Genomic DNA, 24,602 nt, shown 5'->3' on the forward strand with positions numbered 1-24,602 from the left:
TTAGGTTATCTCCATGCATGGTCCTAAAATCCAACATCCATTCATGTTTAAAGTCTTGGAGAGATCAGGAATACAAGGCACATACCTGAACATAGTAAAGGCAATATACAGCAAGCCTATAGCCAATATCAAACTCAATGGAGAGAAACTTAAATCATTCCCATTGAAATCAGGGACAAGGCAAGGCTGCCCACTCTCTCCATATCTCTTCAACATTGTTCTTGAAGTCCTTGCTAGAGCAGTAAGACAATTGAAGGAGATCAAGGGGATACAAATTGGAAAGGAAGAAGTCAAAGTATCACTATTTGCAGATGATATGAGAGTATACCTGAGTGACCCCAAAAACTCTACCAGGGAACTCCTACAGCTGATTAACACCTTCAGCAAAGTGGCCGGATACAAAATTAGCTCAAAAAAATCAGTAGCCCTTCTGTATACAAAAGCAAAAGGGCTGAGAAAGAAATTAGGGAAACAGCACCCTTCATAATAACCACAAATGACATAAAGTACCTTGGTGTAACCCTAACCAAGGAAGTCAAAGACTTGTATGAATAAAATTTCAAGTCTCTGAAGAAAGAATTAGAGGAAGATATGAGAAGATGGAAAGATCTCCCATGCTCATGGCTTGGCAGGATTAACATAGTGAAAATGGCCATCTTACCAAAAGCAATCAATTCCCATCAAATTGCCAACACAATCCCTTACAGACCCCCACCTCTTAACTGTCAGCGCAGGTTAGGGGGGGAAGGAACATGCCTGAGGCTCTGGATTCTCTTTGCTCTCACAGTCGTGGCTTTGGGCAGTCCAACTCCCTCCCGACAGCCAGCTCTGTGGGCGGCGGCATAGGCAGACGGAACCCACGGCAGTACCAGATGGCCTCTCGGAATGTCCCTTCGGCCCGCCTTGGTCTCTTGGGCACCAGCGGATTCGTCAGCTCCAACCAGCGCCATGCCGCTGCCAACCCTACCATCATGAAACAAGGAAGACAGGTTTGTTCTGCTCTGGGCAGCGAGGAAGCCCAGAGGGTGAGGCTTTAAGATGTCCCCAATCCAGACAGTCTCCAAAATGAAAAGGGATGCTCCCAGGGGATCCAGACCACGGGGATAGCCGAGCCTGTGCTTCCCAGGTAACCAGCACCGTTTGTGCTGTTTCCCTGGAGGCTGAAAAACCCGTGGCTGTTGCTTGGGAAGGCTGGTGCTCATCAATCTCAGGGACCCTTGTAGACAGACAGGCAAGGGCTGTTTCTGCTTGACCGTTGACCTACCCCAGTATACCCCATCACCTTCCTGGTCTGGCAGGGCGTTTAATAAGCTTTCTTTACCTTTTTGTCACAGTCTCAGCTGCAGTGGAGAGGCTGCCCCTGCTGCCCCTGCCAGTGACCTCTCTGTCGCTGAGCCCAGCCTCGCCTTTCCCCGCCTTTCCCCAGTGTTCCCTCAGCCCTGCAGGGCTATAGACATTGGCCTGGGGACAGGGTACATACAAGTAGGTCTGATGAGAGTCCGGCTTTAAGACAGAAAGGCTACACCAGGAAGAGGCTGGTGGCATGCCTTCCCAAAGGAAGCCCCGGGATCAGTTCTGGAGAGGTCAGCACAGGACACGTGAGCAGCATGATTCAGGTCTGCCGGCAGTGCCGAGGCTACTTTTCCCCCTCGGTGCGGAGTAAACTTGGGGACCCTGAAAAAGAAACCCAAGCAAGAGCCCTAAACTCATTGCACTGTTCGCTACCAGCATTTATTTCTAAGGCCTACCCCTTCCCTTTAAGAAAAAGCCACAAATGGAGTAAAAAATGGTGAGAGAAAAAAATGGTGGTCAGGGTAAGATCGAGCTTAAAGCAAGGCCTGGGCATGAGCATCAGATGAGGCTAAGCCCTTTCCAAAAGTCTCCCTAGGACAGCTGTCTCCCGAGTTCCAGTTGCTGTCCCTCTTCCCCTGGAGGTTCTACACTAATGGTCGTCTCTTGTTTGCCCTTCCCTAGAACCTCTGGTTTGCCAACCCTGGGGGCAGCAACAGCATGCCCAGCCGCACCCACAGCTCGGTGCAGAAGACCCGCTCGCTGCCCGTGCACACTTCCCCACAGAACATGCTGATGTTCCAGCAACCAGGTAGGGCCTGGCTGGCACCTGACCTTCCCCTCCTTCTCCCTGACGCAGGAGGGAGGCCAGAGGGCCAGAATAGATGCCCTGGTGACCCAGCCGGAAAGTGCTGAGCCTCAACTGTCACCACACATTCTTCAGAGCTACGGAAAGTCTTTCCTTTTTTAAACCAGGCCTTGCCAGCGTGAGCAGAGGCCTGCCTGGCAGGGAGCCAGAGCCTGGAGTCCCAGCACCGGTTGCGATCTGACAGGGATATTTTTGATACTTGTCAAATATCTGGATTCCGAGCTTGATTAAACTAGTGATAGATATCCCTGGAAGAGCGTTCCGTGTGGAGAGAGAGAACTGGGGAGGGAGGGTGTACACAAAGATCAATTAAGGCAATGAAAGAGAAAGTGTGAATGTTTGTGTCACTGTGGAGTTGTACCAGGAAACAGGGCCATTGTTTCTTGATTCAAGAGCAACTTGACAGAGCAGATTCAAGGCCAGAAGGGGAAACATAGTCTCAATCGCCATGCCTCCTAAAACAAGCTACCTGAATTCCATACAGCAAACAGATCCAGGATCCGTTTCTCTGTGCAGGCGGTGACCTCTGAACTCTGGAGTTGTACAAAGCCACCTAAGATGGCTACATCTGTCAAGATGCTACCTCACAGCCTGGAGCCCCACGTCCCAGAAGCAGTTATTTATAAGGCTTTGGTTTTCGTGTTCCTGTAAATCTTTAGTTAAATTTGAATATTATATCTCTAGAAACGTTGGACTTTTTTCTTATTTTTAAGATTTTTTTTTCCCTTGGGTGTTGCAAACCTCTCCCCCCTTAAGGCCTTAAATCTCTAATAATGGCCAAAGCACACCAACAATGCTACTTTAGATTTCCTGATTGCTGATAAGATGCCGAATCAAACAAGGGGCCTCCTGGTCCTGCCCACCGCCACTCAGCACTTTCAAGGCCATGACATGACCATGGAGGGTGAGGCAGGTCACAGCCAAGACCCAGAATCCCTCACTGAGGAGAAAGGAAGCTGTGGAAAGGCTCTGCTAAGGGACTTAGCTTTGGCCTTTGCGAGGCTTCCAAGAGCACTCCCTGCCAATCAAACAGTGGGTGGGAGAGCCTGTCTCACCTCTCAGCATCCTTCACAGAACAGCCCCTCACTTCCAGGCCAGACCAGAGTTAACCTGAGAGGCGGGACCTGGAAGTGGGCTTTCTAGTCAGAGAAACCCAACCTGGTCGGCCGTGGAGTCTTGCAGGATAGGTGCTGAGGCTGGATTTCCAGGCTCCTATCAGCAAGCACAGTGTGGATTTCACTTCAGCTGGGAGTAAATGTGAGCATAACATGAACTGGAAATGGTGAACCCCCAAGTACTTGTCTTGGGTACAAGCTATGTCTTTCTCCTCAGCTTCTTAACATGTTTAAACCCACTCAAAATCAAGTTTCTGAATCTACAACAAAGTCTAAACAAGTGTGAACTTTAAGAACTTCAAAACAATTGCCTTCCAATGGAAGAACATGGCCCAGAGAACGAGGAGAAGCCTCCAGGCACCTGTGACTGCCCACCTTACTTCTGCTAAGGGCTTCCGTCTTTCCCGAACTGCATAATGTCAGGACCCCCCCAGGGACTGCCTAGGGTGGCTTCCTGCTTTCTCTCCCCCTGGACAGGTAGCGGGTATGTCGTGGTTCCATCGGGAAGACCAGCAAATCACTGTTGATGCTGGCTGGGCCACGGAGGAACACAAGGCAGGAAGTCCTGGAGTGAGGAGAAAAGGTCTGAGACACCAACGGGCCTGGAGCCTAACACGCACGTGGCACCAGCCAAAAGCCACGCTGCTTGGAGGTGGGGTTCCTTCCCATCTCGAAGTCAAACTGGCCTGGAGAGTACTCCTTCCTTTTGGAAACAGTTTTCTTTCTGTAGAGCCAGCCCTTGGGCGTCAGTCAGAGAAGGCCTTAGGGTAGCTCTGGCCTGATGCTCAGAGGCCACCAGGAGGACCAACAAGAAGAGGCAGAGGAGCCCAGAGCAGGCTTCACGAGAAGACCACAGGCAGGGGCGGAGCCATAAGCCTGCCTCCTGAAAATGGCTTCGCTTGCACAGAACCACAGCAAAGCACCCTTGGGCTGGTGTGCAAGGGCATGCCCAGAGTACAAAATGAGTGAGAGCATACCTCTCAGCATCACCATTTCACAGTGCATCAAACCCCCGCTATGTGCTGGCTCGTGACAGGAGTCCCTCTCCTCAGGATGTGCATACCTTGAAGCACGACCTCTGGGCTGTCGTCCTTCGTTTCCCCTCAGTAGGCCTCTAGAAGGAGTGGAGACAGGAAGGATGTGTCCTGAGCCCAGGAGGGTAACGAAAGGGACTCCTGTGCAGAGACAAAGGCCAGAATGGGGAGCGTTTAAAGTGTGTGTTAAATACTTGTCCCCACCTTTCTAATAAACCTGAGGCAAACGGCTTGGCTGGGGTTTAGAGACAGGAGGCAGCGAAATGGTCGATGCCGTTGGGCAAACCCGACCTCCTACCTCTGAGAGCCCACTTGATACCGTGTCATCTTATCCTGTAACTTTTCATAGATGTGCGGGCCCCGAAGGATGGCGGGAGCACAGAGTCCCCGCCCTCGCTGCCGCCAGCAGCAACGCAAGGTGGAGCTTGTTATGCTCCTCCACTAGTCACCAGCGTTTCTGTGTGATCAGCCTTCCCGCCCCACCCCACCGGCGCTCTCCACCCCACCTGGGCTAGCTCTTTTCTCTATTGCCACGATCCCCTTCTCTTCCCTATTCATCTCCTTACAGCAGTCTGAGTATCCCCTCCAGAAGCCTTGCTGCCCACACAATCAAGTGAAAGGCCCTTTAGCTGTGTAGCAAGCAGGCCCGGGGGCCAGCGGCAGGGTGGGTGGCACAGGTTTCTTAGAGTGCTCAGCCTGTCCCATATTCTTTTGGTTTTTGTTTTGTTTTGTTTTTTGTTTTGTTTGTTTGTTTTCTGAGACAGGGTCTCTCTGTGTAGCCTCGGCTGTCCTGGACTCAGTTTGTAGACCAGGCTGGCCTTAAACTCACAAAAGATCCACCTGCCTCTGCCTCTGCCTCTGGGATTAAAGGAGTGGGCCACCACACCCAGCCGTGATGCATATCCTTAATTGTAGCTCACAGACCATGTGACACTCAGCCCAGCGGCCATTTCTGCCTGACACAGACAGCTGGGCTTTCGACGTGGACTCCACAGAAGTACCCTAGCAGATCTGGGCAGCAGCTCCTTTTCAGAACCACCTTGACTCTGCAGCTGAGATTACAGGGCCCTGTATAGGACACTTCTGAAAAGGCACAATTTAAGCTGGAGGCTGGGGCTAGAGAGTTGGTCCACTGGTTAATAGTTGTTGCTGTTTTCCCAGTTCGCTCATTCATCCGTTCATGTCAGGTGGCTTCCAACCGCCTGGAACTCCAGCACTCGAGCGTCTCATGCCCTCTCCTGGCCTCCACAGGCATCTGTATACATGTGACATACACTCACACAGACATAAAACATTACATAAAGACTGAAAATAATAACCCCCAACTCTTAACCTTCAGAACCCTAACCAAACCATAGAATAGCCTGAGAATTCCTGGTACAGATTTAGAACTCCTTATCTAGGGTGTTTAGGACCAGATGTGTTTCAAATGTCAGAGGTTTTTGTTTTGTTTTGTTTTGTTTTGTTTTTTAATTCCAGAATCTTTGCATAAACTTTACCCTAATCGGAATGTCTGAAATGCACCCAAATCCAAGCATTGGTAGTATGGGATCCGAGTGTAAAGGTTTCAGATTCTGGCTTTTCGTGTTACAGCAGCACAGAGCTGCGCTCGCAGGTGAAAGAACAGGCCTCCTGGAGACAACAGCGAGAAAGGTCAAGCCAGCCCTTCCGTTGGCCTTACTGAGCACTGGCAGCCCTGTCATGCCCTGAGACCTGCGCGCCAACCACCTGATTGTCCTTTGGAGCTAAATTTCAGGAGGGCTCTGCCCACCAAGCGGCATGCGGCCGAAGTGCTACCTGAGGCTGAGGCTCCCGTCCACCTGACCAGCCTCTCAGCCCGATGTGTGCGGCAGGACGCCATCCTCTGTTTTTACCAAACACACAATTAAAAAGTCACACTGTTAAGGTTCTCTGCAGCATGAACATATGGGCTTCGCCACGGCTTGAAGTTTTTCAGCACGAGAGTGGTGGGGATCACAGCTCTCCAGAGTGTCAGAGTGAAGAGTAGAGACAAAAATGCTAACTCCCCACCAAAAGAGCAGCCTCGGCGACGGCTTGGAGATCCTGGAGCTGAGAGCCCTGTTTCTCTCAGCCTGGAAACACGCAATCCCAGGCTTGGAAAATGGCATTTTGCTGCGTGTTGGCAAGAAATCCTGCAGCTGAGGCTCTTCTCTCCAAATGTCGAGCGTCTTTATTTATCCAAATCTCTCCACAGTGTTTGTTTAAAGGGGTGCTGGAGAGTAAGCGCACCCTTCCAGTGAGCATATGGATGGCTATAATTGCTGAAGTTTGGTTTTTTTCCTTCCGTATTTGCTAACTAGCTATATATAAAATTCTGTTTCTATTTTATAGGTTTCACACCCCAAAGGCTGCTAATTTTTGCGTGCATATGATTTTCACATGAATGGATGAAAATACAAAAATACTCTTTCCCCTGGGATGGTCTAATTGCCCCAGCCCTGCTCTTCGAAGCAGCTTCTAGGTGGGCTCAGGAGAAATTCCTCCCATCTTCTCTGACTCCCACCTTCCCTAGAAGCCTCCCAGGCCTCCATCCACTCAGGAGTTGGCCCAGTTCACTTCTAAACCTCATGGATGCTGCAACTTGCCACAGAAAGGTCGATATCTGCTGCCTGGCGTTTCTCATGTTGACTAGTTTTGCAACCCTTCTCTGAGAATCTGAAAGGATGGAAATGGCACCTGCCTCCGAATTAGCAGATGGAGGGGAACACGAATTGCAACAATCAGAGCTTTACATTTACTTTTTTTTAATGATTGTGCATGTGTGTGTGTGTGCGCATGTTTGTATGTGTGTGGGTACACATGGCATAGAGTGAGTGTGGAATCTAGAGAATCTCTTTCAGGGTTCAAACTCAGAATGCCAGGCTTGCATGACAATCCCCTTTAATCACTGAGCCAACTTGTCTACCCCAGAAAGGAGATATTAATGTACAACTAATTAGATAAAACAAATGTTTTTGGTGTGGCTTTTGGTTTCGACTTGCCTTCTTACCAAACCGCTAGCACTTGTCCCCTCGATCACGTCCCCAGGTAAAGGAATGAAGGAGCAAGCAAATAGTCTAAACTTTGGCCCACCTCATCCCTTTCCCCACACACCTGGTGGAAATAAATCCCGAGGAAAGGAACATCTTCCTAAGGTCACGCAGGAAAGTCGAGGCGGTGCTGGGACGTCCCAAACACCCGGAACATACCCATGCCAGCGTGTGCTGTAGGACCTCCTTTCTGCTCCTCTCCATAGGATGCCAGCGGTTCTGGCGGTAGAAGAGAGAGCCCTAGAGTTTCAGGAGAGCCAGGCACAGGCAGTCAAAGCACTGTTGCTGTCTGCAAGATGGATGCTTCTAGGTTCTTATAGGCACCCCATGGTTCCACAGGAGGAGGAAGGAAATGGTGCTGACAGGAACAGTCACAGCCAGAAAGAGGAGGCTCTGGAGCAGAGAGGAACAGTCGTCCCTGAGAGACAGAGCGCACCCAATGGTAGAGGGCCATAGGTTGTCTGTGCATGTGGGGAGCTAACTTCTTGCTGTGGAGCGAAGGGCTCAGCTCCTCCAGTCAATGTATGTGGAGACTGTGAATGGTGAGCAGCCAAAGCAGGCAGGAAGACACGGGTCTTCTCCTGGCCTAGTCTAGACAGGCTGCCAGTGCTCATGAGCCCCACTGGGGACTGAGTTGGGCAATAAAGGAGCTGGCACAGCGGAATCCTTCACTCAGAAGGCGAATGTGCTGGGCTGGGTGTATGGTACCTGCTGCTCACTGTGGATCAGAATTTCACAGGCTGGGTTCCAGACTGGTAGCTGTTGCTAAGCGCCGCCTCAGTGACAACAGGCCCAACCTAGGACAAGCAGATATAAGAAACATCTGTTGTTAACGATACAAAGGACAAAAAGTGTTTGGGGAAGCAGTAGAGGCTGCAGTGATGGCTCAGTGGTTAAGCGCACTTATGGCTCCCACAGAGGACCTAGGTTCGGTTCCCAGTACCCTCTTTAGGCTCCTTACACTACCTAACCCCAGCTCCAGGGATCTGATGCCCTCCCCTGGACTCTGAGGCCACTGCATGCACATAAATAAAACAAAACAAAAACACATGAATCTTTGGGGCTGGAGAGATGGCTCAATAGTTAAGAGCACCGCTCTTCAGGAGAAGCCTGGCTCAATTCCCAGTACCCATATGGCAGCTTAAAACTGTAACCCCAGTTCTAGGGAATATAACACCCTCACACAGATATACATGCAAGAAAAACAAACAAACAAAACAATGCACATAAAATAAAAATAAATAGAAACGGAGGAGGAGAAGAAAGACAGTAGATCCTGAACTATGGAGGTAGGAAAAGAATGAGTCAGGGGAACAATTGTGGGCCGACACCTGAGGCAGAGAGAAGAGCAGTGCAAAGGTCCCAGAAGAGGGCTTAGGATGGAACAGAGGAAGAGGGGATCTTATGAGAACAGGGTTGTAAGGAGGCTTGGCAGACCATTGGCAGACCATTGCCGGGTTGACTCCAGTTTTTGTGGGAAAGCCATCACAGGGTCTGAACGACAGTGAAAGCCTGTGACTGTGGCTGGCTATTTTAATCATCAGTTTGCTTCCAGCTGCCTGTGTCTACATGGGATCTGCATCTAACAGACCTCAGAGGTGGTTACTCCTTATGCTGGTCCTGAAGATCCCCTTGAGTCCTCCTAGGGGAAACATACCAGACACTTATCCTGAAACCAGGTGGCACCACGGACACCTTGTCACAGAGGTCCCAGCAATCAGTGTACCCTTTTCTTCCTGCAGAATTCCAGCTTCCTGTGACTGAACCTGACATCAACAACAGGCTGGAGTCCCTGTGCCTCAGTATGACGGAGCATGCTCTGGGAGGTCAGTGAGCCCTTTTACACACACCTGGGGCAGCTTGGGGGGATGGGAGAGAATTAAGGAGGTCTGACAGGACAGGAGGCAAGCAGCCTTGGGGTGCCAGGAGGCCGGCCAGAGAGACCAACACCATCCCCCAGGCCTGGGAGCTGCACCCCTCAGTACACACTGGAACCCCACAGCGGTGGTCCCAGCCAAATGCAAGAACTGGAGACATCAGACACACATAAAACATGGCTTCCAAGGGGAGCATCCCCGAGGCATTGGATAAGTTCCCTCTCGGCACTGGATCTATCAGCCTGGGCCAAGCATATCCCAACATGCTCTAAAAATAGAATTTTTGAAACAAAGATCCCTGCTTGTTTTTCAATCTCCCTGTCGCACATGGTCTGTGTGACGCTGGAGCCCCGAGCTGTCTGAGTTGCCTTTTGCCATGTGGCAGGTACGGGTTGGGTACGTCCATGTGCCCAAACTGGAGTCAGAGTCATGTCCCTGAGTCAGATGCCCCTACTCTCATCAGTCTGGCCTGCAGTCCCTGCTATGCCTGTCCGGGGAACTTCAGTGCCCTCCTGGACCACACTCAGGGGTCTCTTTTCAGACTTGCACATTTGTGGAGAATTGGCAGGGGCAGAAGAGTCGAGATGTCTTCCCTCCCGGCCACCCCTTCCTGTCCTCCCCTTCCTCTCCTCCCCTTCCTCCTGATAGAGGGGACTATCATGAGGCTGCTGTGAGCCTTTCCAACAGCCCTCCTCTGTCTGAATGTGCCCCTCTGCCTGGCAGATGGACCACCTGAGATCTGAGCCATTGCCACACCTAGGGACCAAGCTGAGCGTCCTCAGGCAGCAGCGAATGGAGATGCTGATGTCAGCTACTGCTCCTGAAAGCCTTGTCCCCAGGACCCTTCATTTCTGGTGTCTATGTGTTTAATCTCTGTATGCTAAGGACTGTTTGAAATGCAGCCTTATCGGAAACCGGAACAGGAAATAAATGGTCTGCGTGGGACAGAAAGGACTGTCACTCCCCCCAGCTAATTACCTGTCAGGGGGCAGCTCAAGGGCCCTGGGGTTATCATGACTCTACAGGGCTTCAGACCAAACAGAGAAGATCCGGGAAGCCATTTGCAAACCGAGGCTCCATCTCTCTGGTCACACTGGTGCTGGATGCCTCACTGCATCTCTGGAGCTGTCCCCAGCTCCTCCTGTTTGCCGTGTCAGCAGCCCCTTGATAAATAATGGGAGACCACCCAAATAAGGATCATCAAACTGTGGTGTAGCCATCCAGTGGCAGAGGTGCCCATAAACACAGCATGGAGGAACTTGAAAGCATCCCTGGTAGGAGCTCGACAGCCCAGGGTGCTGCTGCCCTCAGCCACCAGGCTACCAGGGAGCCTGTGCCTGCCACTGCCTGTGAGAGTCAGCAAGGAGAGCTGGCCTTCCCCTGCAGGCCTGAGAGACCTCAGATAGCTGGCCTTTTGGAAGCTCTTATCAGACAGTTAAGTACTGCCATTATTGCCATTAGTAGAGAAAATGCCAGATAGTCTTTGTTCAGGGGAAGTTTTCATTGAGCAGACTTTTTTTAAAGCTGGGTCTTCTGTTTTCACAGAGTACCTCTTGAACTCATGGGTTTTCACCTTGTTAATCTCCTAAGCCTTTTTTATTGCTGTGGTTGGTTGGTTTGTTTTGTTTCTGCATTGCACCTCCTAAGCAGTTTCAGGGACAGAGAATGGAACAAGTTGAGGGTGGCTTGGCCCAGCCCAGCACAGGAGCACTGTGGCCTCAAGCTGTGGCAGTGTCTCTGTGGGCCCAGCCCTTTCCATGTGCCAGGGAAGATAACCTTGTTAGGACATCATGCCAACAAATTAAGTCATTTTATAGCAAAATGAACCATGAGAGGGAAGCATAGTAGCAGTTTCTCTAGGGCAGAGGAAACAGATCAAAGCACAAAGTGCTTGTCACACGAGAATATGGACCTCAGTTTAGATGCTCAGAATCCACACAAAAAGCCACGTATGGTAGCATGTGCCTGTGACCCCAGTGCTAGGGAAGTGGAGACAGGCAGACCTCTGGAGTTATCCGAGTAGCCAGTCTAGCCGAATAAGTGACCTCCAGGCTCAGTAGAGACTGTCTTAAAAACATAAGACAGAGAATAACTAAGGAAAACACCTGACGCTGACCTCTCTCTGCACACACACGGACACATGCACCTGTGTACATATGCGCGCGCGCACACACACGCACACACACACACACAAATAAAAAGTATGCAAGGGCAGGAAGAACGGAAAAGAGTAGTTTTTCGATGCTGCGACTCAGGGGTGTCAGGGAGGGGCTGTCACCAAGTCATCTGTTTCCCAGATGACCATCCACTGTGGCCACCACAGTGCCAACTTTTTAGGTGCTTCTGATGTCTCTGCTCTTCTGTTTCCTTGGCAACTGCTTCCCTCCTGGTGCTTGTCTAAACCCCCTTTCTCTTAGCCTTCCTTTCCCATCTTTTCCTTCCCTGAGGCCCCTGCAACAAAACCCAAAAGGATACCCAGGTGGGAAGATTGTGAATCTTTCATCGGGCCTTCTGTGTTTTGTCCATGGTGTGTGGCCTGAGGTGTTCAGGAAAGATGAGCCCCCAAGCCTCTTACCGGGTTCTGGGAGCTACAGAAGAAAGCCCCACTGTCAGAGTCTGAGTGCACAGCCCTTTCTCAGGGGCTCACACTCCTCTTCCCGCTCCCCTTCTCAACTCACCCATTCCCTAAGCCTTACCAGCCCCACTGTCACAGATGCAGAGACTCTATGCAAATTATTTTCTCAAGGCACTAGGATGGTTCTTACTGCAGTGCTAACTATAAAACCTATGGTACCTGCTTGTGTGTGGCGCCCCCTGAAGTTGTCGCAGGCAGCTTTCACAGCTGAAAATAGAAGTCTGGCTTTCCTTGCAAAACATAGCACATGGCTGAGATGCAATGTTAATATGCCTTGGAGCTGAGCTTGTTGAGATTTTTACACTCCTAGCTCCTCCCTTTCACAACTGTGAAGGTTTAGCATTAATGTGTGGGCCAGAGAGCCAAGCAAGAGTGTAACCTACTTCTGGAGATGTCTACAGACATCCCCATCACAGAGGGACCCATACACACACTCCCGTTCCCGAGACTGTTGTTTACACCACAGAAAGTCAGTTATTGACTAGTTCATGCCTAGGCTAGCTGATGCTCTAACACCCCAAACTGGCAGGACCACTGTTACCTTCTTAAAAATCTCTCCCTACGTTGCCATTCTTCCATGTACACGGAGGGAGTGGAGAGAAGTGGGGGGGGGGGGGAGGGAGAGAAGAGAGAGAGAGATCAGATAAAATTTGGGAAATCTAAATAAGATCAATGGCTTGGGTCAAAGTCAGTTTCTTCACTGTAATATCCTGTCACACCTTTGCAATTGTCACCATTATAGGACCTGACAAAGGTACCCATATGATCTTGCTACATTTCTTAAAAATGCATGTGAACCTATAATTATCTCAATAAAAATTTCAATTAAAAAATATCTCCTCCAGTTCCAGCTGGCAGAATTGCCCGTTGCCTGCACGGAGGCCAGGGCACCCTGCAGTGGGCTCGCTGCCTTTCCATGCCTCCTAGGTCCCAGCTTTCCTGGGATGCTCGCACACTTCTATCTTGCCCCTGAGTCTTGCAGGGTAACTAGAGATGCTCCCTCCCCCAGGCCTAGCTGGCCATGGTGGGAACTGGGCTGGCCACACTGGCTAGCCTCTCTAGAGCTTGGCAAAGCCGAGGTGCTCTGCAGCCAGCTCTCCCTTGCCCTCATCCAGAAGTCGCTGGATGTCATCTTTTCTACTCTCTGATAATCAATCCATGCCCCTCTGCCTGCAGCATGAAGCCCGGTCAGCTCCAACATGCACCAGCGCGGATGCCTCTTCCCTGCCTCTCCGCCTCACCCTTGCCCTTCATCTTACCCATCTGACAATGTGACAGGAGCCAATCTGAAGTGATAGCATTGTTCTGCTATGGTTGGTTCCTCCAGTACCCATCCGAGGTCCTCTGATGGTCAGGTGTGCTGCTGGGGGCTGTGCTAGAACCCTTGTGAAAACAGGTAGCAGAGGAGAGCCAGGCATCTGTCGGCAGCTCTGGCTCACTCATAGCCTCTAGTCTCTGAAGGACATGTCCCTCCCACAGACACACCCTTTCATCCTGACCAATTCTCTGATTCAGTCAAGGAGGCAGGGGTAATTAACCTTCCACCATCCCAAACTTTCAGCAGCAGATACCCACAGCATCTGCCTTTGCTTTTCCTGTCCTTCCTTTTGTTCTTAAAGCAGAGACTTTGATCAGCTATCTATTCCCCTGGCTGCCCAGTGTGGGCAGGAAGAGGTCTTTGGCCTTTCACCAAGGATTTGCAGTAAGAGAGACATAATTCCAAAGAAATGGGTGTGAGCACCACAGTTGAATTTACATTTCTTATGAAAGCCCTTCTCTGTCTCTCCACGCATCCTACACCCTAGGCTCTACCACCAGCCCCTGCATTTGATAACAATTCATCATTCCACTTCTCTTGTCCCCTAGTCTCTTCCCATCATCCTCTCCTGAATCCTTCTTACTTAGCACACTCCTACCGGCACCACTGACAAATCATTCTGTGTCTATGAAACCATTCTTGACTTCCAACGCTGACTTACACGTTCATCCGTTCATGTTCCTTCTTTCTGGGAACACTCCTGGTAGAGCCGCCGTCACTCTGGACATCGCTGTTGATATATGTGTCTGTAGTGTAAAATCTAAAATGTGGTTACTTGGGAGATAAGGACAGTTACATCTTCGCTGCCAGGTTTAATACGGTTCCTGTTAAAAACAAACAAACGAAAAGAGCAGCTACTCTCGAGACGTTAGATGGGTGATAATGTCAGTGAGTGAGTGGATGGGTAGGTGAGCGAGTGGAGTGGGTGGGTGGATGGGTAAATGGGTGGATGAGTGAGTGGACAGGTAGGCAGGCAAGGGAGCCAGTGAATGTGTGGATGAAGCCTTCACTTCAGAGACCAGGATGCTCAAGGTACTGGCATTGCTGGAGAGCTAACCTGCACTGGTTTCGTTCATCTCGTCTTTTGTGGCTTCCCTTCACAGACGGGGTTGACCGGACCTCCACAATCTAGAAACTGAAGAGGAGAGTGACCGCGCTGGCCGTGAAATCGACTGCTGCGGGCCCGGTGTCAGCCATCTTCAGGGTTGCATAGATCTTCCAAGACACTTTGCAGCCTCTTTCCCCTGGTCCCTCACCCATTTTGATTTTGTGAGAGCGTAGGTCATCCTTGCAAACATATCAGTAGACCTGGGGTTGGTTATGTTGTCATTTGTTTCTGTCATGGGATGGGACGGTATGCAGGGTGGGGAGGGGGATCTTGGGGCGATGTGGGGCTGGGAGGGGGTGGAGGGCTGCTAGTGGCTTCCTGGGTGGAAATGGAGTGGGGAAGAGTATGGCTAGAAGAGATGTGCAAAAGACACACAGGAGGGACATAGAGCCCTGCCCTGGGGAGCCTTCTGGAAAGCCTGGCTTCACGGAGGACATAGCAACCAGAGCAAGATGGTGGCTGGCCTGTTTGTGTCTCCCCTGGCTGGATTTCCCTGAGGCCCCGCTTGAAACAGCCACAAGAGAGGGCTATATGGCAACAAGGGCAAGAGGAAGAAATTCCCTCCAGCAAACTTTCAGATAAACTTTGATTTGTGTATTGTTTACATAAGAATTTTAAAGGGTACATAATGTGTAGGGTTTGGATAGAACTTCTCTTCATACTATGGTTTTTGTAAAAGACTTATTGTTATGGATTCATTTTGTCTCATCTATTTTTATAACAGTAGCAGGGTTGTCTTTTAAAATGGCTGCCAAGCTCTGCTTCTCGGGAAGATGGATGCAGCCAAATAGGCCTCAAGTTGCCATCTTCCCCCATGAGGTGGGTGGATTTGAAGGGTGAGGATGTGGCTGAGATGAACACAGCACTCGGCAGGGACACAGAGATGATGGCGCCGAGTGATCAGTTATGGATGTGCTCATAGGTCACCCAAAGATGACAAATTGTGCAACCTCTCTCTGGGCTGGATTTGCATCCCACACAAGGCCTGTCTTGCTTCCCATGCTCCCCACAGGCTCCATCCTACCAACCCTGGTCTTACTCCACACACATACATGTAGGTACAAGGTCTTCTAGAGAAGGAAAGACATGAGTAGACGTTTTTCCTTTGCATGAGGCCTGACACTCAGATCATCTGCCAAAAGATTTTGCAAGAGCCCAGGCCTGGGAAATGTATCCGCTGTCACTCAGTCTTTGCTGAAGAAGAAGGCCGAGCAGTAGTGTCGCAGAGAGCATGCAGAGAAGCAGTAGATCTTGGTGGTCTGGTTCCACCATGCAAGGGGGCGACGCAAGCAGAAGCAGGAAAGGTTAAACTCATGAGCCAAATGGTGGCTCTTTCCACACATGGGAGTCAGAGGTTTGCTATGTGGTGGGATGATTTATCCAGCCATGCATGGGGAAGAGAAAATACACTCACATGCGTGTTACACGGTGTGAGCTTAACTGTGACATCACAGGGCACTATACCCGCTTCTCCAGGGTGACAGAGAAGAATGTGATGCAGTGGAGGATATTAGAGGGAAACAAAAAAGGAACTGTGTGCTGCCCTGGAAAATTAGTTGTGCAAATGAGATGGTCTGATGCTTAGCCAGAGGCATGATCTGGGAGATAATGTAAGGCCTATTTATTAAATGGGTGAGACTGGTGTCTCTTAAAAACAAAACAAACAAAGAACGTGAACTCTAGACCATGCCATGCCAATGATTCTACCTTGCCTATGGTTGTTATTTCCAGGTTAATGAAGTGCAAAGGCCTTAATAAAAATCTACACAACTTTGCCTGTCAAGATTACAAATGCACACCTAGCCCAGCCTTGGACGCTGCAACAGAGATTTTGAAGTCCTTTTACAGACTAAAAGGCTAAGGGCACCTGAAGCAGACAGATGGAGCTTTTAGCAAGCACAGAGGGCTTGGATTGCACTGGGCCGCTCATCACAACAGATTCAGGCCACTTCTCGGGTGACCAGGTCCAGGAGATGCAAATTCATGTACAGAAAGAGGCAGCATGTTTAGTTACTAAAAGTTGTTTGTTTGTTTGTTTGTTGTTTGTTTTAACCAAGTGCCATTAACATTCATCCCTCATGTCCCTTTTCCAAACAAGCTCAATGTTGGGGAAGGAGCTGGGATGAAGGATCACACGTGAGGCAGGAGAGGTTAAAATGTCGAAGGCCAAGGTAAGGCCAGAGGGTCTGAGGATGTGTTTGGAGGACGCTGAGGAGGTTAGCAGAGAGGAGCAACGGGATTCCTCTGGAAGGAGAAGGGATTCGAGTCTGCTACACAATACGCGCCGCGTGTCCTTAAGGACACGGGGTACTCAGAAACGGGAATGTGAACACAATCACACGCGCATGAATCTTTTAAGAGAAAGAAGACCACAGAGTATATTTGCAAATCTGAATTTCTATTTATTCCTTCGTTGACTAGAGAAGCAATGGTTATCTGATTATTAGAGATATTATTTTGGATATGTTACTTATTAACTCGCTATGGCTGGTGACCATGATAGAGTCTGTTATTAGTAACAACATAATTCTTTTTTTAAAGAAAAAAAAAGAAAAGCTTATTTTTCATTGACTGTATAGATTTACCTACTTAGTTGTGGTTTGCTATGTTAGTGTTTTCTTTTTTTTTTTTTTTTTTTCTTTAAGTTGCATTCTTATGATTTTTAAGAGCCTTTCCCCACCTTGTTTGGAGTCCTGTGTTGACTGCAGGTAAACAGCTCAATTTAAAAATCCTAAAGCAAAGAAACTTTATTTATAAAAAAGAACCAAACAGTTGCATGCCAGAGGCTGTGAGGCCACACCTTTAGGAACAAGCTGCAGTGCCTTTTTTTTGTATTTACCTGTTGACCACCCCCACCCCACGCAGCTGTTTTCTATTAAATAGAAAAGGTTGGAAACTTTGAGAGTAAAATCTATTTCCCCGCGTAGGTGACCCCTCGCTCCGATTTAAGCAGCGTGTCTTCTGGACTGTCTGAGGCGCAGCGCTGGTCTACAATATCGTGGGTGACGTTTTATTGGTGCTTTTTACTCATAGCGTTTTCTTACGAGGAAACAGTAGGAAGAAACACACAAACTGTGTACGAGACACAATACGTTGCTGCTGCTGGTTTGTTTTTGTTGTTTGTCCCCCATCCCCCACCACACACATATGCTTTTGAGTTTGACTTGTTTAAAACACAAATCCAGCAAGCAAAGCAGATGCCACTGGGTCTGCCTGCCAAGGGCTGCTGTTTGCACCAAGCTCTCATCCTGGGTTGAACTGAAGGCATCTTTCTGGTACCCAGGAGGAGAGGTACAGCTGGGCCCCACCTCCCATTCTTCTGAGGCGACACTGAAGGAAACCAGAGTTTCTTTTGAGGTGTCGCTGGCTGCCTTTTACAGAATGGGAGTCTCCTCCGGGTCTTTCCTTCTTCTGTGCCTCTTGTAGCCAGTGCTGGTGAAAGGTTTGTAGATCTGTGTACCCCAGAGCCTGGGATGAGGGCTGAGCTAGGGAGAGGAGAAAGCGGGTTCTGTGAGGGGCCTTTCCTCTCTACCCTGAGTGGGGAAGCACCTGCCTGGGGTGCTCAGGTGTGCCTATCACAAACAGAACCTAAAGAAGGATACGTGCTCACGGGGCTCCGATAACACTAGTGTTCAGTTTGTTTTTCTGTTTGTTTTCTGTTTCTTTTTTTCTTTTTCCTTTTCTTTTTTACAACTCATCAGAGCTGTTTGCAAAGTGACTTTTTTTTTAATCCTTTATCTTGACTTAAAGGTGAATGTGATCCCTCTGGGAGGAGCAAGAAGAAAGCAGGAATGTTAGCAATGGTGAACGAAGACTTCCTCCCTTATTAATAGATAGCCCTCACGTATTTATGCCTAACATAAGCTGACTTTCAAAGAGCTTTCTTTCGTTGCATGCCCTGTGCAAGCATCTGTACTGTACATGCATGCCTTTTGTCCTGTTTTCTTGTATAAAGTTAGTGAACAAAGAAATATTTTTGCCTAGTTCATGTTGCCAAGCAATGCATATTTTTTAAATTTGTCATACATGGAAAGAGCATGTTTGTTACATGTAAAAGCTCTACTGATGCAGATACACTAATGTTTGAACATGCTGTTCTTTGCAAGTGTACAGTTTTCAAATGTTGTTATCAGTGACAGCACCCTTGTGGTCTAAACTTGCTACAATGTATTTATTATTCATTTCCTCCCACAGAATTAAGAATCATGGCTATATTTCATATGGTTATATTGAGAGTGAAGGGAAATGATTAATACAAGGTTTTGTAACACTGCTGTGTGCGCATGTGTATTTTTACCCCCTCTTTTTGTAAACACAATTAATTATTTAAAAACAAAACCTCAAGTCTTAGAAATCAGCCCTCAGTGAAGAACCGGCCTGACCTCACTGGCTAACTCTGCTCAGCTGACCACACCACGTGATGCCCATCATTAGCCACAGGCTCCTCTCAGGCACAGGTTGGAGAAAGAATTGGCAAAAGGTGTGCAGTGTGCTCTGCCCAGAATATCCACCGAGTGCTCTGCCCCGGGTACATGCAAACTACTGTGTGGTCAACAGCTTCTTCCCACTCTTGATTGCCTTTGACACACTTTGCACTTTATCATGGCTTAAAGAAACTGCCTCCCTGGAGGCTTGGGACTTCACCTACCCGTGTTTTAAACCCCATTCTATCCCTTCTAACTCCGCTGTAATGACATATGGTCTGTGATAAACCAAGCATTGTTTTGGTTAGAGTACGACTGGAGAAGCAGACTTGAGATTGAGATCTGGCCTCAGCATTTTCATAAAGAAATGTAACTCCACTTATTAAAAAGAAATTGGGCCACATAGTGGTGGTGCATGCCTTTAATCCCAGCACTCAGGAGGCAGATCTATGATATGGAGGCCACCTTGATCTACAGAGTGAGTTCCAGGACAGCCAGGGCTACACAGAGAAACCCTGTTCCAAAAGGAAAAAAGAAAAAAGAAAGAAAGAAACTGGGTCAGTGAGATGGCTCAATGTATAAAGGAATTTACACCAAATCTGACAACCTGAGTTTTACCTGGGGGAAGGATATGGCAGAAGAGAAGCTATTCTGCAAGTTGCCTTCCAAACACACACACACACACTGCTGAGAGTGGTGAATCACACCTTTAATACCAGCACTCAAGAGGCAGAAGCAGATGGCTCTCTGGCCTTCGAGATCAGCCTGGTCTACATAGTGAGCTCAACACCAGCTAGGGCTACATAGAGAGAAAAACAAGAATTGCTGTCACATTTGTATCATAATGTTATGGAAGAGGCCACAGGTAGATTCAAGAATCTAAAAGGTGAGTTATGGACTCATAGGCATTTACTAGAACTGGGGGAAATCTCCACACTTAGAAAAACCCATTGGTCTGTCACCCACAGAAGAACACTTTCCCACAGACAATTCTGGCACCCCGCAGACCTGCAGACAGTGCCTCACAGATGTTACGGCTGCTGTGAACAGAACCCAGAATCATGCCTGTGAGAGGTTACCTCTGCTGACTGAGAGGGGAAGTTTTGCCCACTGTGGGTGGGACCATTCCTTAGCTGGGACAGTAGAAGGAGGGAGTTGAGCCACAGCACAGACATTCTTCACTCTCATTTCTGGTCACGAGATCAGCTCCCTGGAGCTGCTGCCCTCTGACTCCCCTATTGGGATGGACTGTAATCTTCAAACTACAAAGTGAGCTTGGCCCTTTCTCCCTGAAGTTGCTGTTATTGGAGTATTTTATCACAGTGGGAAGAGAAACGGCAACAGAAGACAACAGACCTCTTCACTCTCTCTGCTTTCTATTTCGGTCAACATGTCTTGACTCTTGAGCCCGCCTCTTCCATGAGGGCCTCCCCTGATCTGTTCTGTGCTTCTCATGTCATCTGTGGACTCCACTCGTGATTACTGGTTGGCTTTTTCCATTTAACATAATCTAACTCTTGTGAAGTATAACAGAAATTAGACTTACACTGGCCCCTGCCATATTTTGTGAGATCAAGCAGACAAAATTAATCAGATTCCTATAAAATTACCCTGTTGTGCTTTGGTGGGCTCTGAGGTCAACCAATGGGAGGAGATAAATGGTGGAGCACTGGTACCAATACGACAGACAGTAAGCCAGGCCAACAACGCCCTCAGTACAGAAGCCACTCTCAGGGTTACCTGGAAATGGGCCCAAGAATGATGACCAATTGGACCATTAGTCATTTCTAAAAGCTGAAAACAAAATAGGTGGGGGAAGGGAAGTGGGCGTATGGGTGTGTCACAGCTGAAACAGAAGTCTGGAAACAAGACTGTTGTTAGAGCATTGTTCCCAAGGCACCTCCAAACTCTACTTTCTTCATTCCCATGCCTGGGTGCAGACTTTGTGGGCTGAGAATGAAGGGTGGTGTCTGTGTGTCCGACAGTGAGGCGGAAAATGTAGGCTAGGAAAACTGGGAGACATCACCGTGGAGGAAGGCTCTCCTGGAACAAATGAGTTGCTCAGCGTGCCTTCCCGGCTCCATCCTGGCCAGTCCTGCCCTCTGGCCAGCTTGTGTGGCTTCTGTCCACAGACACTGACTCCTCTATGTTTTCAACTCAGGGAATCAATGTCTGAGAATTTCCTCAACGGAACATTTTAAGCTCTCAAGTGTCTCCCACTTCAACTTAAAAAAAAAAAAAAAAAAAAAAACAGCCAGGAAACATTTTGGCAACTTTATAAAGCTTGAGCTTTATACATAAAAAGAGACTTTTTCTGTTTGTATTTGACTCAGAGAACAAGTTTTTTAAATGCTATTGCACTTTGATTTTGTTTTTTTTTTTTTTTTTTGGTGTTTTTGTTTTGTTTCGAAATTTTACTCACTTAAGTGCAGTGCAGAGACTTGGTCCCTCAACAGAACTGGTGGGACTTCAAGCAACATCAAATCAATACAAAGAGATTTAACATTCCTTTCCTGTACTTCCTGAGTGTGGGAGAAGTGTGTGGAGCCACACGTGTGGGTAAGAGAATAGAGACACCTATCACAGATATTCCTCCTCTACCCATTGCTAAATGCACCAAGCCAACCCCTGGGTGAAGACGCAGAGCCAAGCACCTCCTTTCAGCCTGTGCTGAGACTGGGACAGCACCATCTCCTAACCCACGCTGCATGGCCCTGCTAAGATCCAGAAGTCAGGCCCTCATTCACCCTCATTCAATCCAGTCTGCCTCTGAGGTGTTTGAGTTCAACCTGCTCTTCAAAACACAAAGATTTTGGGGTGCAGCACTAGGTCTGGGCTTCAAAGACTCCCCTGTACAGACGACATCCTGAAGATGGGATGGGACCAGCTGGAAAGAGAGGACATCAGCACCATGGTTCTTGTGGGCCCATAGAAGTTCAGAGTTACAGTGCCCCACAGGAAAGAACCTGGGATGCTCAGAACGCCCCACCCCTACCACCCAGGGTGCTTGAATGACAGAGTCTGGGAAGGGGTCTATTAGAGGTAAAGACAATGGGCTGCTACCCAAGACCTCCAGAGTGTGATGAACCACATGGCCTTCCAGCCCAGATGGAACCACGGACAGAGCTCTGCTCTGCTCTGCTCTCGAGGGTCCCTAAAAAAATCTCCTCACTCGCCACAGAGAGAAGATTCCATTCCTTGGAAGAGACTGACACCTCAAGTACTGAGAGCAGGGACCATAGTTAAGGGGTGGTGACTGAGTAGGAACCTCCATCTCACAGAAACACCTATTTGAACAGCTACTGGGGCACAAGCTCTCTCAGAAGACTGAAGGGAATCAGATGAGAACATACCAAGTCTGGATTTAGCATAAAAATGAAGCACACACTGAAGAGGCAGGCAGGAAGGAGGGGCCCTAATTTTTCCTCCTCAAACTCCTTGCAGCGCAGTGTGGAGACTCCTCCCACCTGAGAGGGAAAGAAAAGGAAAGCCCAGGCCTTGTACTTGAAAAGCAGAGCCAAAAGCCAACCAAACCTCCACACCTGTGTCAATAGCAGCCCTTGGTCTGCCTCCATTACTGCCCCTCAGTCTTGGAACAGAGGCAGACTCCACCCTCTCACTAGCAGGTACAACAGAAAAATAACTCAGTGCACGGCACAAGTGTGGTAAAACCCAGCACCACGTAGAACCTTCATCAGGGGCTGAAAAGCTAAGCAGAATTCCACGACCCCTGACTACAGGCCAGAGACTAGGACGAGCCATCTGGACCCACCAAGACCCAGATCCACTCACTGAAAAACACAACCCAAAATGGATTTGCAGCAAACTTGATTTTGAGGTGCCCCTTCTAGTGAAATAGTGACAACATGGCGACCACAGGCTTGTAACAAGCCTGTGCTGCAGGTTCCGCCTGGAGATCAAACAGCAGAAGTGACCACGGGGTCCGATGAAAAATAAACACCCCAGTTAAAATCCCTGAGGGAAAGCCACAGGCAAGCCCAAATTATGAAATCAGGAGTGAACAGGGCTGTTTGCTGTACATCAAATATCATACACCAGCAAGCAGGGGTGAGCCTTTAATCCCAGCACTTAGAGGCAGAGGTAGGTTTGAAGGCAGCCTGGACTAATGTTGAATTCCAGGACAGCCAGGACTTAACAGATAGGCCTTGTAAAAAAAAAAAAAAAAAAAAGTCCAGGGAGGAGCTATAGATGGCTTACATTCAAGTTCAGTTTCCAGCACTTACCTCAGGGGCCCCACAAGTTCTTCCAGCTCCAAGCACTTCCAACATGTCTGGCCTCTGTGGGCATCTGCACACACACACACACACACACACACACACACAGAGAGAGAGAGAGAGAGAGAGACTGAAGAAGAAGAAACGAAGAAGAAAAAGAAGAAGAATGCAGGGAAATGAGGTAAAATAAGATTGCAGAAACCAACCATAAAGCAATAATACATGCAATGCTTAAAGAATCTAAACCAGCTGTCTTAAGGGAATTCCCTGAGCTTCAAGAAAGGCCAGAGAAACTCGGCCCTCTGACCAGAGAAACTCAAAACTTGAAAATAACTGTAAAATAATTAAATAGAAATCCCTGAGCAGAAAAGTTAAAAACACACCAAAAGGAAATAATAACAAAATAAATAAAACAAGAACCAGCGAATGCAGAGATAGGCTTTCCAAGATCTACTGCAGGGAAAGGAAAGGAGTAAAACAGAGGCGCTGTGGAGATGAGCCTGCTCTTAAGTGCACCCACAGCTCTCGCAAAAGACCAGCACTCTAGGGGATCAGGCACCCTCTTCTGTGCACTTACTGAACTCTCATACACTACCGCTCACTGACACAGGCATAGAAATAAAATAAAAAAACCTATAAGAAAGCTGAATAAAGCACATGCTGCCTATGAGAAACTGGCTTCACTGGGGGCACACACGGAGGTGGAGGTGCGAGAAACGACTGCGCAGACAGAGTACTCAAAATGGCAGAGTAGCGTAGCCCTGTTGTATCAGATGAATTAGACATTAAGTCAAAAGCATAAGAAGACACAAGGGCGCGTTCCTTTCGTGGCCATCGCTGATCTCAGCCACCAAAATGAAGTTCAGTCCCTTCGTGGCTTCTGAGCGAAGCAAGAACCGCAAGCAGCATTTCAAAGCACTGTCTCACTTTTGGGGGAAGATCATGTTGTCCATTCTTTCCAAAGGGCTGAGACAGAAGTGTGTTCTAAAGGGTGATGAAGCTCAGGCCGTCCGAGGACACTGCAAAGGCCAGCAGATTGGCAAAGCGGTCCAGGTGCCCAGGAAGAAGTTTGTCATCTGCATTGAGCGAGTGCAGAAAGAAAAGGCTAATGACACACCGTCCACGTGGGCAAGGTGGTGGTTATCATCAGGCTAACGCTGGAGAAGACCGCCAAGAAAGTCTCAACAAGCAGAAAAGGAGAAGGGCAAAGGCAAGGAAGAAACGATTGAGGAGATGCAGGGGTCGAAGCCTCTCATACACAACCTTCATTAAAGACTGTTTCCGTAAAAAGAAGACGAAGAGGAAGGAGAGACACAGGAAGGCCAGTAACTGGTAATAAATGAGTTGATTTAGCAAGAGGAAATGCCACCGTAAATGTCTCCCTAACGACCTAATATTAGATCTACATGGGTAAGGAATGTTAACACACACGAAAGAAGGAATAAGTAATATCCAATGACCTAACATCATACTTTCAGCATCGTACAAGCCACACAGACAGAAAGTGAGCGAAGGACACGCAGACTTGAACTGTATCCTAGACCAAATGGACCACCCAATCATCTGCGCACTGTTCTACAGTGTCTACACAGTCCGTAGTCTCCTCAATGGCACTCAGAACGTGCCGTAGCATATGTCATACATTAAT

The 24,602-nt window shown here is 48.6% G+C and overlaps 1 protein-coding gene and 1 pseudogene across 3 annotated transcripts in view; both read left to right on the forward strand.

Moving 5' to 3' along the window:
- Samd4a (sterile alpha motif domain containing 4A) overlaps positions 1 to 14,499 on the forward strand; it is a 207,928-nt gene extending 193,429 nt beyond the window's left edge. For all 3 annotated transcript variants that reach the window (XM_055612354.1, XM_055612353.1, XM_055612355.1), the window contains 4 exons: positions 788 to 989; positions 1,975 to 2,101; positions 9,100 to 9,183; positions 14,291 to 14,499. In XM_055612354.1, the coding sequence (XP_055468329.1) occupies positions 788 to 989; positions 1,975 to 2,101; positions 9,100 to 9,183; positions 14,291 to 14,319 (442 nt within the window). In that variant the 3' untranslated portion in view covers positions 14,320 to 14,499. The remainder of the gene's footprint in view (positions 1 to 787; positions 990 to 1,974; positions 2,102 to 9,099; positions 9,184 to 14,290) is intronic.
- A 9,310-nt stretch (positions 14,500 to 23,809) lies between these two features.
- Positions 23,810 to 24,226, forward strand: LOC129680612 (60S ribosomal protein L26-like; annotated as a pseudogene).
- Positions 24,227 to 24,602: the final 376 nt, after the last annotated feature.

This window comes from Psammomys obesus, unplaced genomic scaffold, assembly GCF_907164565.1.
Source record: "Psammomys obesus unplaced genomic scaffold, mPsaObe1.curated_primary_1811, whole genome shotgun sequence".
In the NCBI taxonomy this organism is placed as follows: Eukaryota; Metazoa; Chordata; class Mammalia; order Rodentia; family Muridae; genus Psammomys; species Psammomys obesus.